This window comes from Heptranchias perlo, chromosome 19 (genome assembly GCF_035084215.1).
Source record: "Heptranchias perlo isolate sHepPer1 chromosome 19, sHepPer1.hap1, whole genome shotgun sequence".
NCBI lineage: Eukaryota > Metazoa > Chordata > Chondrichthyes > Hexanchiformes > Hexanchidae > Heptranchias > Heptranchias perlo.
In genome coordinates, this window is record NC_090343.1 from 1,683,347 (window position 1) to 1,693,510 (window position 10,164).

At 55.1% G+C, this 10,164-nt stretch overlaps 1 protein-coding gene across 2 annotated transcripts in view; it reads left to right on the plus strand.

Annotated features, from left to right (window-relative positions):
• ergic3 (ERGIC and golgi 3) overlaps nucleotides 1-7,927 on the plus strand; it is a 52,267-nt gene extending 44,340 nt beyond the window's left edge. For both annotated transcript variants that reach the window (XM_068000147.1, XM_068000149.1), the window contains 4 exons: nucleotides 620-684; nucleotides 2,505-2,641; nucleotides 3,052-3,107; nucleotides 3,827-7,927. In XM_068000147.1, the coding sequence (XP_067856248.1) occupies nucleotides 620-684; nucleotides 2,505-2,641; nucleotides 3,052-3,107; nucleotides 3,827-3,906 (338 nt within the window). In that variant the 3' untranslated portion in view covers nucleotides 3,907-7,927. The remainder of the gene's footprint in view (nucleotides 1-619; nucleotides 685-2,504; nucleotides 2,642-3,051; nucleotides 3,108-3,826) is intronic.
• Nucleotides 7,928-10,164: the final 2,237 nt, after the last annotated feature.

Genomic DNA, 10,164 nt, shown 5'->3' on the forward strand with positions numbered 1-10,164 from the left:
ACACCCCCCCCCGGGACCCCCTCACCCCCCCGGGACCGCGGCCCCCCTCACACTCCCCCGGGACCCCCCTCACCCCCCCCGGGACCGCGGCCCCCCTCACACCCCCCCGGGACCCCCTCACCCCCCCAGGACCGGGGACCCCCCTCACACCCCCCCGGGACCCCTTCACCCCCCCGGGACCGCGGCCCCCCCTCACACCCCCGGGACCGCTCCCGCGGGAGGGCCCGGTGGGAGGGGGTGAGCCCGGGGAGGGGCCCCGAGGGTGGGGGAGCGGGAGGAGTTCGGGGAGCCGAGCCCGGGGCCTCCCCCGATTCCCGCTGCTTTGCCCGCGGGCCCACTGCCCGCCCGCCCGGGACTGTGAGCCGGTCCCCGGGTCCCCTCAGCCCATAAGTCCCAACATTTCCTGTTCGGGATCCGGTGAAGTTTCACTTCAGTGTTTCTGGACTGAAGCAGATTTTCCAAAAACTCCAAGGGGATTTCTGATTTTGTGGAACAAACTGCAGCAAAGTTTGTGAATTATTTTGCTGAATATCTTAGTCCTGGTGCAGGGTTAAAGAGATCGAGTCACCACTTCCAGACAAGTTATTGATTTCCCTCCTTATCACTCCATTTCTTTCAGCTTCCATGATGTTCCAGTACTTCGTGAAAATAGTCCCAACAATTTATGTGAAGTTGGATGGTGAGGTGAGAAATGGGATCAACTCTCATTCTGTACTTTAAATCAGACGGGGAGGTAATATCGGTTTAATGTCTCATCCAAAAGGTGACACCTCCGACAGTGCAGCTTTCCCTCAGTACTGACCCTCCGACAGCGCGGCGCTCCCTCAGCACTGCCCCTCCGACAGTGCGGCGCTCCCTCAGCACTGACCCTCCGACAGCGCAGCTTTCCCTCAGTACTGACCCTCCGACAGCGCGGCGCTCCCTCAGCACTGACCCTCCGACAGTGCGGCGCTCCCTCAGCACTGACCCTCCGACAGCGCAGCTTTCCCTCAGTACTGACCCTCCGACAGCGCGGCGCTCCCTCAGCACTGACCCTCCGACAGCGCAGCTTTCCCTCAGTACTGACCCTCCGACAGCGCGGTGCTCCCTCAGCACTGACCCTCCGACAGCGCAGCTTTCCCTCAGTACTGACCCTCCGACAGCGCGGCGCTCCCTCAGTACTGACCCTCCGACAGCGCGGCGCTCCCTCAGCACTGACCCTCCGACAGTGCGGCGCTCCCTCAGCACTGACCCTCCGACAGCGCGGCGCTCCCTCAGCACTGACCCTCCGACAGCGCGGCGCTCCCTCAGCACTGACCTACCTCATGAGCACACTGTGTCACGCAAGTTGCTCTTGTTGATTGGGCCTGTAATGAGCTTGAACCCAGAGACCAAAGGTCAGTGTGAGAACACATTGCATCAGTCAACAACAACAACAAATTGCATTTATAAAGCGCTTCACAGAGCGATTATCAAAGAAAATTTGACACCGAGCCACATAAGGAGATATTAGGGCAGGTGACCAAAAGCTTGGCCAGAGAGTTCGGTTTTAAGGAGTGTCGACAACGCAAAATCGTCGAGCAGAAATTGATAGCCAAGTTCCGCACCCATGAGGACGGCCTCAACCGGGATCTTGGGTTCATGTCACGCTACACGTTACCCCACCAGCGAGCAAATGTTATCTGTTTTTAATATAACGGGTCATTTGCTGTCTTTCTCTTCCTTCCGGATGTTTCTATGTTTCTGCCTCTCTCTTTTTTTTTGGTTGTTTGTATATTCGGTGGCCTTGTAGGTAACACCTCTCTGTCTGCACACTGTGATTGCCTTGGCAACGGGCAGTTGGAAAGACTATCTGTAATCACCAGGTATTGTTCTGTGATTTATAAATGCAAAGGGTTCGAGGATTTCATTTCCACAACATTCACCTGAGGAAGGAGGAAGCCTCCGAAAGCTTGTGAATTTCAAATAAAATTGTTGGACTATAACTTGGTGTTGTAAAATTGTTTACAATTGTCAACCCCAGTCCATCACCGGCATCTCCACATCATGTCTTAAAGGAGGAGAGGGAGGCGGAGAGGTTTTGGGAGGGAATTCCAGAGCTTAGGGCCTAGACAGATGAAGGCATGGCCGCCAATGGTGGAGCGATGGAAATCGGGGATGCTCGATGCCAGAATTGGAGGAGCGCAGAGATCTCGGAGGGTTGTAGGGCTGGAGGAGGTTACGGAGGGAGGGGATGAGGCCATGGAGGGATTTGCAAACAAGGATGAGACTTTTAAAATGGAGGTGTTGCTGGACCGGGAGCCAATATTCAGCGAGCACAGGGGGTGATGGGTGAACGGGACTTGGTGCGAGTTAGGATACGGGAAGCTGTCCCTCTCCTGTTTCTGGGAGCCTTCACTCTGGTTGGTGCTGCGTGCTGTGGAGAGTGATGTACTGGGAGTGCTGAGCTGTCTCTCTGCCAGTGGAGGATAACTCAGCTGATTTTAAACATTGGGTCCTGACTCGTTCACTGCCCTTTATTCCAGGTGGTGAGGACAAACCAGTTTTCAGTCACTCGGCATGAGAAGGTCGCGAATGGCCTGATTGGGGACCAGGGTCTCCCGGGAGTGTTCGTGCTCTACGAGCTCTCTCCAATGATGGTAAAATTTACAGAAAAACACAGGTATGTAAAAGCCACAGATGTTCATTGAATGGTCTTTTAGCCAGTGCGATCTATATACCAAATGTGTATTTATATATTCAGTGAATATTGGAGAAGCTTGATCCTGACACTGGGTCCCTGACACCGGGAGTGTTTGACCCTGAGCCGGGAGTGTTTGACCCTGAGCCGGGAGTGTTTGACCCTGAGCCGGGAGTGTTTGACCCTGAGCCGGGAGTGTTTGACCCTGAGCCGGGAGTGTTTGACCCTGAGCCGGGAGTGTTTGACCCTGAGCCGGGAGTGTTTGACCCTGACACCAGGTCCCTGAGCTGGACTTGATCTGATGAACACTAAAGTCCCCAAGAGATGTCATTAAGGTACACTGACCGTATTTGCACGCAGCACTAACCCGGCTTGTGTTTATTGTGTTACAGGTCGTTCACGCACTTTCTCACTGGTGTCTGCGCGATTATCGGAGGTGTATTTACAGGTAATGAGATTGGGAAGACTGCGCTGCGTTTTATTATAGGTCCTGCATGTGGTCATCCTTGGTTATTTGGTCAGTCAGTGGAGCAGCAGTCTGGGATCATACAGACCCCGGTCAGGTATCGTGAGTGTATTTCTCACTCACTAAGAGGTAAGATGTATATTCCAGTGCAGTTCCGAGGGAGCCCTGCATTAATCCAGTGCAGTGGGACTCGCACTCGCTCTCTCGAGCACTTGCTGCCTTGAACTCGCCCCCTCTCTGTCTCTCCGCCCCCCTCTCTGTCTCTCCGCCCCCCTCTCTGTCTCTCCGCCCCCCTCTCTGTCTCTCCGCCCCCCTCTCTGTCTCTCGGCCCCCCTCTCTGTCTCTCGGCCCCCCTCTCTGTCTCTCGGCCCCCCTCTCTGTCTCTCGGCCCCCCTCTCTGTCTCTCGGCCCCCCTCTCTGTCTCTCGGCCCCCCTCTCTGTCTCTCGGCCCCCCTCTCTGTCTCTCGGCCCCCCTCTCTGTCTCTCGGCCCCCCTCTCTGTCTCTCGGCCCCGCCCGCTCTTTCTCGCTCTCGCGCTTCATCGTGCTCTCTCCCTCGCTCTCGCGCTTCATCGTGCTCTCTCCCTCGCTCTTGCGCTCGCGTTCTCACATACATGTAGAGTATGCGTGTGCCTTAGTACACGCATGTAATTACATGTACACAGGAGAATCTTTCCTACAACGTGCTGTGTCTCTCTTCCAGTGGCGAGCCTGATTGACTCCTTGATCTATCACTCCGCCCGTGCCATACAAAAGAAGATTGAGCTCGGCAAAGCCTCGTAGCCCAGGAAAAACCAACAGAGCCAGCCGGCTGCTGCTGGGGAGGACTGTGGAGGAGCTCCCTGTGGATATCTCGGTGTGGAAGGATCGTTGTGCAGAGTTGGATAAACGGAAGCAGCTCGGCCAGGTTTCATGGAGACTATTCAGATCAGTCCGTTTACACTGAAATAATGCCTGATGTGTACCTGATCCTGAACCCGGTGTTTCTAAGGGAATGTAATTTATAAAATGTGGTGATCAGGTTTAATTGTGTTTGTGATCATGATATCTGGAGGGTGAACCCAGATAATCCGCCCTGTGAAATTTCTTGCTTTGCGACCCACCGGCCCACTCTTAATCTCTTAACATTTTCATTCTTTTTAATTGTTTGAAAAAAGCATTTATTTAGCATGGGCTGCTCTCCTCCTGCTCCTCCATTCCTCCTCTCCTCAATTCCTCCTCTCCTCACTCCTCCTCCTCCTCCTCTCACTCCTCCTCCCCTCACTACTCCACCTCCTCCCCTCACTACTCCACCTCCTCCCCTCACTACTCCACCTCCTCCCCTCACTACTCCACCTCCTCCCCTCACACATCGCCCTGCTCCCCACTCCACTCCCCGCCCGCTCCCCACTCCACTCCGCTCCCCGCCCGCTCCCCACTCCGCTCCCCGCCCGCTCCATGCCTGTGCTGCCGGCCCTCCAGCTGGTGCCCTGTTAAACAAACAGTGATAAACACTAAGCTCTCACCAGCCCATCAAGGCCGAGCCCAGTCTTGCCCTCTAACTTTCTCCTGTGTGTGTTTTCCACGAGGAATCAATGATTGGGATCAGGAGCCAGCGATACGACGGGGACCTTCTGAGATTATCCATCCCATCGCAAACAGGAGTTGTCTTAAAGGGGCCACGCGCTCCCGCACAGAGGAGCTGTGACACTGACTGTACATCGTGTTCCAGTGACATTTGATTGAGGTTCTACAAGCTCCTGACAATGGGGCCCCTTTAAGGACTAGGATAAGCTCACCACTGGAGGTGTTACTGAGCCATACGGATTAGGAAAGACCCAGGTTGGACCCCAGGCCTGAGCTGAGTTAGTCCTTTAGTCGGGGTGGCAGTAGAAACACTAACAGGTCACAGCCTCCTGGATTAGGGAAAGGGGAGCTCAGCCTCCCCACCCCCAATTATCCAGCGACCCCAGTGTGTGTGAACTTTGGATAGAGCAGTCTCTGGCTTGACTGTGATGCCCCCCATAGCTGCATTGCCTGCTAACACTCACTGCCGAGACTCAGACTTGAGGAATGGGCCCACTGAAGCCTGACATGAGTCAACTCCTCTGGGAGAGAAGGGGGAGAAAGTTGGGGGTCGGTGGGGGGGCTCAGTGATAAGTTTGGTCACGTTTGGTTCTGTATTGAGACACGGAATGTGCGTGGAATCAGTGAGAGTGAGTTAATGGGCCTGGACTGACCTGCGGGGGAGGATTTACTCTCTCCCAAATTTTGTGACTTTGAAAAGAAATCTGAGGTTTCGATAATTAGAGGCGAGAAAGGAACCCGACCGACTGACCGCGGTCACTCACACTGAGACCGACTGACCGCTGACTGCGGTCACTCGCACGGTGAGGCCGGCTGACCGCGGTCACTCGCACGGTGAGGCCGGCTGACCGCGGTCACTCGCACGGTGAGGCCGGCTGACCGCGGTCACTCGCACGGTGAGGCCGGCTGACCGCGGTCACTCGCACGGTGAGGCCGGCTGACCGCGGTCACTCGCACGGTGAGGCCGGCTGACCGCGGTCACTCGCACGGTGAGGCCGGCTGACCGCGGTCACTCGCACGGTGAGGCCGGCTGACCGCGGTCACTCGCACGGTGAGGCCGGCTGACCGCGGTCACTCGCACGGTGAGGCCGGCTGACCGCGGTCACTCGCACGGTGAGGCCGGCTGACCGCGGTCACTCGCACGGTGAGGCCGGCTGACCGCGGTCACTCGCACGGTGAGGCCGGCTGACCGCGGTCACTCGCACGGTGAGGCCGGCTGACCGCGGTCACTCGCACGGTGAGGCCGGCTGACCGCGGTCACTCGCACGGTGAGGCCGGCTGACCGCGGTCACTCGCACGGTGAGGCCGGCTGACCGCGGTCACTCGCACGGTGAGGCCGGCTGACCGCGGTCACTCGCACGGTGAGGCCGGCTGACCGCGGTCACTCGCACGGTGAGGCCGGCTGACCGCGGTCACTCGCACGGTGAGGCCGGCTGACCGCGGTCACTCGCACGGTGAGGCCGGCTGACCGCGGTCACTCGCACGGTGAGGCCGGCTGACCGCGGTCACTCGCACGGTGAGGCCGGCTGACCGCGGTCACTCGCACGGTGAGGCCGGCTGACCGCGGTCACTCGCACGGTGAGGCCGGCTGACCGGGGTCACTCGCACGGTGAGGCCGGCTGACCGGGGTCACTCGCACTGCGAGGCAGCGGTCTCTGCTGGCAGCTGTCCGAATTTTGCCTCAGGACCGGAGCAAGTTAATTGTTCAGTCTCGGAGTGGTGCATCCAAGGAGAGACAGACAGAGAGAGAGAGAGAGAGCCTCAAGGGGACGTGTGGTTTTTGGGTCATTCTCTACCTGAACTTCATATTTACAAACGAAATTCAGATTCTCTCAGTCACTCATTTAAAGACTGTCCTTTCATTCGGAACAGTTAGTGATTGAGGGATGAGACCGGAGCTGCCACGGTCTCTCCCATTAACGCATTTGAACCTGTCACCGAAATTCCTCATTAATTGTTTTTAAAAGGGAGAGTGGAAGGTCTGGTCACTCTGGTTTTACTCTGTATCTGACCCTGTACCTGCCCTGGGAGTGTTTGATGGGACAGTGTAGAGGGAGCTTTACTCTGTATCTAACCCTGTACCTGCCCTGGGAGTGTTTGATGGGACAGTGTAGAGGGAGCTTTACTCTGTATCCAACCCTGTACCTGCCCTGGGAGTGTTTGATGGGACAGTGTAGAGGGAGCTTTACTCTGGATCTAACCCGTGCTGTACCTGCCCTGGGAGTGTTTGATGGGACAGTGTAGAGGGAGCTTTACTCTGTATCTAACCCTGTACCTGCCCTGGGAGTGTTTGATGGGACAGTGTAGAGGGAGCTTTACTCTGTATTTCCAATTGGCCCGGAGCTGTTTCTGTTTCTAGAGGAGTTCAGCCACAAATAGAGGGCAGACTAGAGCCAGGTAACAAGATCAGGATCACTCCGGGAGTGGGTAACGGGATCTGAATCGCTCTGGGAGTGGGTAACGGGATCGGGATCGCTCTGGGAGTGGGTAATAAGGTCAGGCTTAATCTAGGACTATGGAGATCAGGAGTACACATGGATTAACAAGATCATGATTACTCTGGATGTGGTAATGAGATGATGAGAGTAGATAATGGGATCGGGTTCACTCTGGGAGTGGGTATTGAGATTCAGATTTCTGGGATTAGACATCATAATTGGAGATATTATGGTCTGTTATTTCCTCTTTTAACCTTTTGCCTTTGAAAGGTTGTGACCTTTAAGTGCTTTCTGTGTAGAAGAACAGTTTGTAAGGGGTTAATTGAGCAATTTGCGATGCTGGGACATGCAGTGGTGGGCGGAGCCTGGAGGGGCAGGGAAGGAGGGGAGGGGGAGGGGGCAGAGGGGGAGTGGGGCATTGGGAGAGGCAGGCGATGGAGGGACGGGGGGGTGGAGTCTGGGGCCACTGACTGCTGTAAGACTGTAGGACAAAATGCCGACAGTCCTGGTAACTGAGGGCATTGGGCAGAAATCATCTCTTACCAGCGTGAAACAGGAGCCTCCCTGGTCTGGTCAGTCTGGTCACTGCTCTGGTCAGTCTGGTCACTGCTCTGGTCAGTCTGGTCACTGCTCTGGTCAGTCTGGTCACTGCTCTGGTCAGTCTGGTCACTGCTCTGGTCAGTCTGGTCAGTGCTCTGTGACCCCAGCAGTCATTGTGAATGTGAAAATAAATGGGGAAAATATCATTTTTGTTTGGGAAAAATTAAACTGAAATAAAAATCAGATCTATTTTTAAGAAACGATATGTTTGTTTTGAAATTATTGATGAATTTGAAATCGAGAATGCGAACAACACATTATTCTGAATGATTAGTTTGTCCAAGTTTTCACAGAAGACAAGGGGCAACACACCCTCCCAGAGATGCCGAAAGCCCCAGGCAGGTTAAACAAGCTTGGAATAGTTGGTAATTCTGGCAGAGCACTGAGAGAGGTTGGGGAGGAGATTTGTGAGGCACTGACAGACATTAACTTTGGTAAACCCTTTGATACACCCAGACATCCAGAAGGCTTTTGACAAAGTTCTGCATGAAACACTATTAATTAAAAAGTGTTAGTGATCCAGGTAAACCCTGGGAATGGATAAGAAATTGACTGAATAGTAGAAAGTTACAAGTGCCTGTTGGAGGAGTTATATCGGGGTGCGAGGGGGACGATGGAGAGCGAGTTGCCTCAGGAATCAGTATTGAGGACTCTGCTGTTTCTAATTCACATCAGTGATTCAGAAACCAATGCAAATTGGTTCAAGAAATATAAAATATACAAGTGGGCAGAACAGCGGCAGATGGAATTTAATGCAGACGATGTAAAATACTGTACAATGGAAGGAAAAATAGACAACGCAGGCACTTCATGAATGATGTTGAAATGCTGACGGATGAAATTGAGAGAGTGCCAGGACTCTTCGACTTGATGTTCAACATGTGGGCGGCGGGACAAGTGGACAGGCCGTTAAAAAAGGATACAGGACCCTGGGCTTTATTAATAGAGGCAGAGAGTACAAAAACAAGGAAGTTATGCTAAACCTTTATAAATCACTGGTTCGGCCCCAGCTGGAGTATTGTGTTCAATTCTGGGGCACCGCACTTTAGGAAGGATGTGAAGGCCTTGGGGAGGGTGCAGAGGAGATTTACCAGAATGGTCCCAGGGATGAGGGACTTCAGTTATGTGGAGAGACTGGAGAAGCTGGGGTTGTTCTCCTTAGAGCAGAGAAGGTTAAGGGGAGATTTGATCGAGGTGTTCAAAATCATGAAGGGTTTTGATAGAGTAAATAAGGAGAAACTGTTTCCAGTGGCAGAAGGGTCAGTAACCAGAGGACACAGATTTTATGCAGCGAGTTGTGATGATCTGGAATGCGCTGCCTGAAAGGGCGGTGGAAGCAGATTCAATAATAACTTTCAAAAGGGAATTGGATAAATACTTGAAGGGAAAAACTTTATAGGGCTCTGGGGAAAGAGCAGGAGAATGGGACTAATTGGATAGATCTTTCAAAGCCGGCACAGGCACGATGGGCCGAATGGCCTCCTCCTGTGCTGTACCTACTATGATACAATAATGATGTCCAACCAACAAAGACAATAGCCAAAAACTGTACAAGCCTCCGGTCAGACCCACCTTGGACGTCCAGTTCCGGTTACCGAGGCAAAAGAGAGATATTCAGGTTCTGGGGTCAGAGCAGAGAAGATCCAATAGGAGGGAGCGCCGCACTGTCGGAGGGTCGGTACTGAGGGAGCGCTGCACTGTCGGAGGGTCTGTACTGAGGGAGCGCCGCACTGTCGGAGGGTCGGTACTGAGGGAGTGCCGCACTGTCGGAGGGTCTGTACTGAGGGAGCGCCGCACTGTCGGAGGGTCGGTACTGAGGGAGCGCTGCACTGTCGGAGGGTCGGTACTGAGGGAGCGCGGCACTGTCGGAGGGTCAGTACTGAGGGAGCGCGGCACTGTCGGAGGGTCAGTACTGAGGGAGCGCCGCGCTGTCGGAGGGTCAGTACTGAGGGAGCGCCGCGCTGTCGGAGGGTCTGTACTGAGGGAGCGCGGCACTGTCGGAGGGTCAGTACTGAGGGAGCGCCGCACTGTCGGAGGGTCAGTACTGAGGGAGTGCCGCACTGTCGGAGGGTCGGTGCTGAGGGAGCGCCGCACTGTCGGAGGGTCTGTACTGAGGGAGCGCCGCACTGTCGGAGGGTCGGTACTGAGGGAGCGCTGCACTGTCGGAGGGTCGGTACTGAGGGAGTGCTGCACTGTCGGAGGGTCCTGTACTGAGGGAGTGCTGCACTGTCGGAGGGTCAGTACTGAGGGAGTGCTGCACTGTCGGAGGGTCTGTACTGAGGGAGCGCGGCACTGTCGGAGGGTCAGTACTGAGGGAGCGCTGCACTGTCGGAGGGTCAGTACTGAGGGAGCGCCGCACTGTCGGAGGGTCAGTACTGAGGGAGCGCCGCACTGTCGGAGGGTCAGTACTGAGGGAGCGCCGCACTGTCGGAGGGTC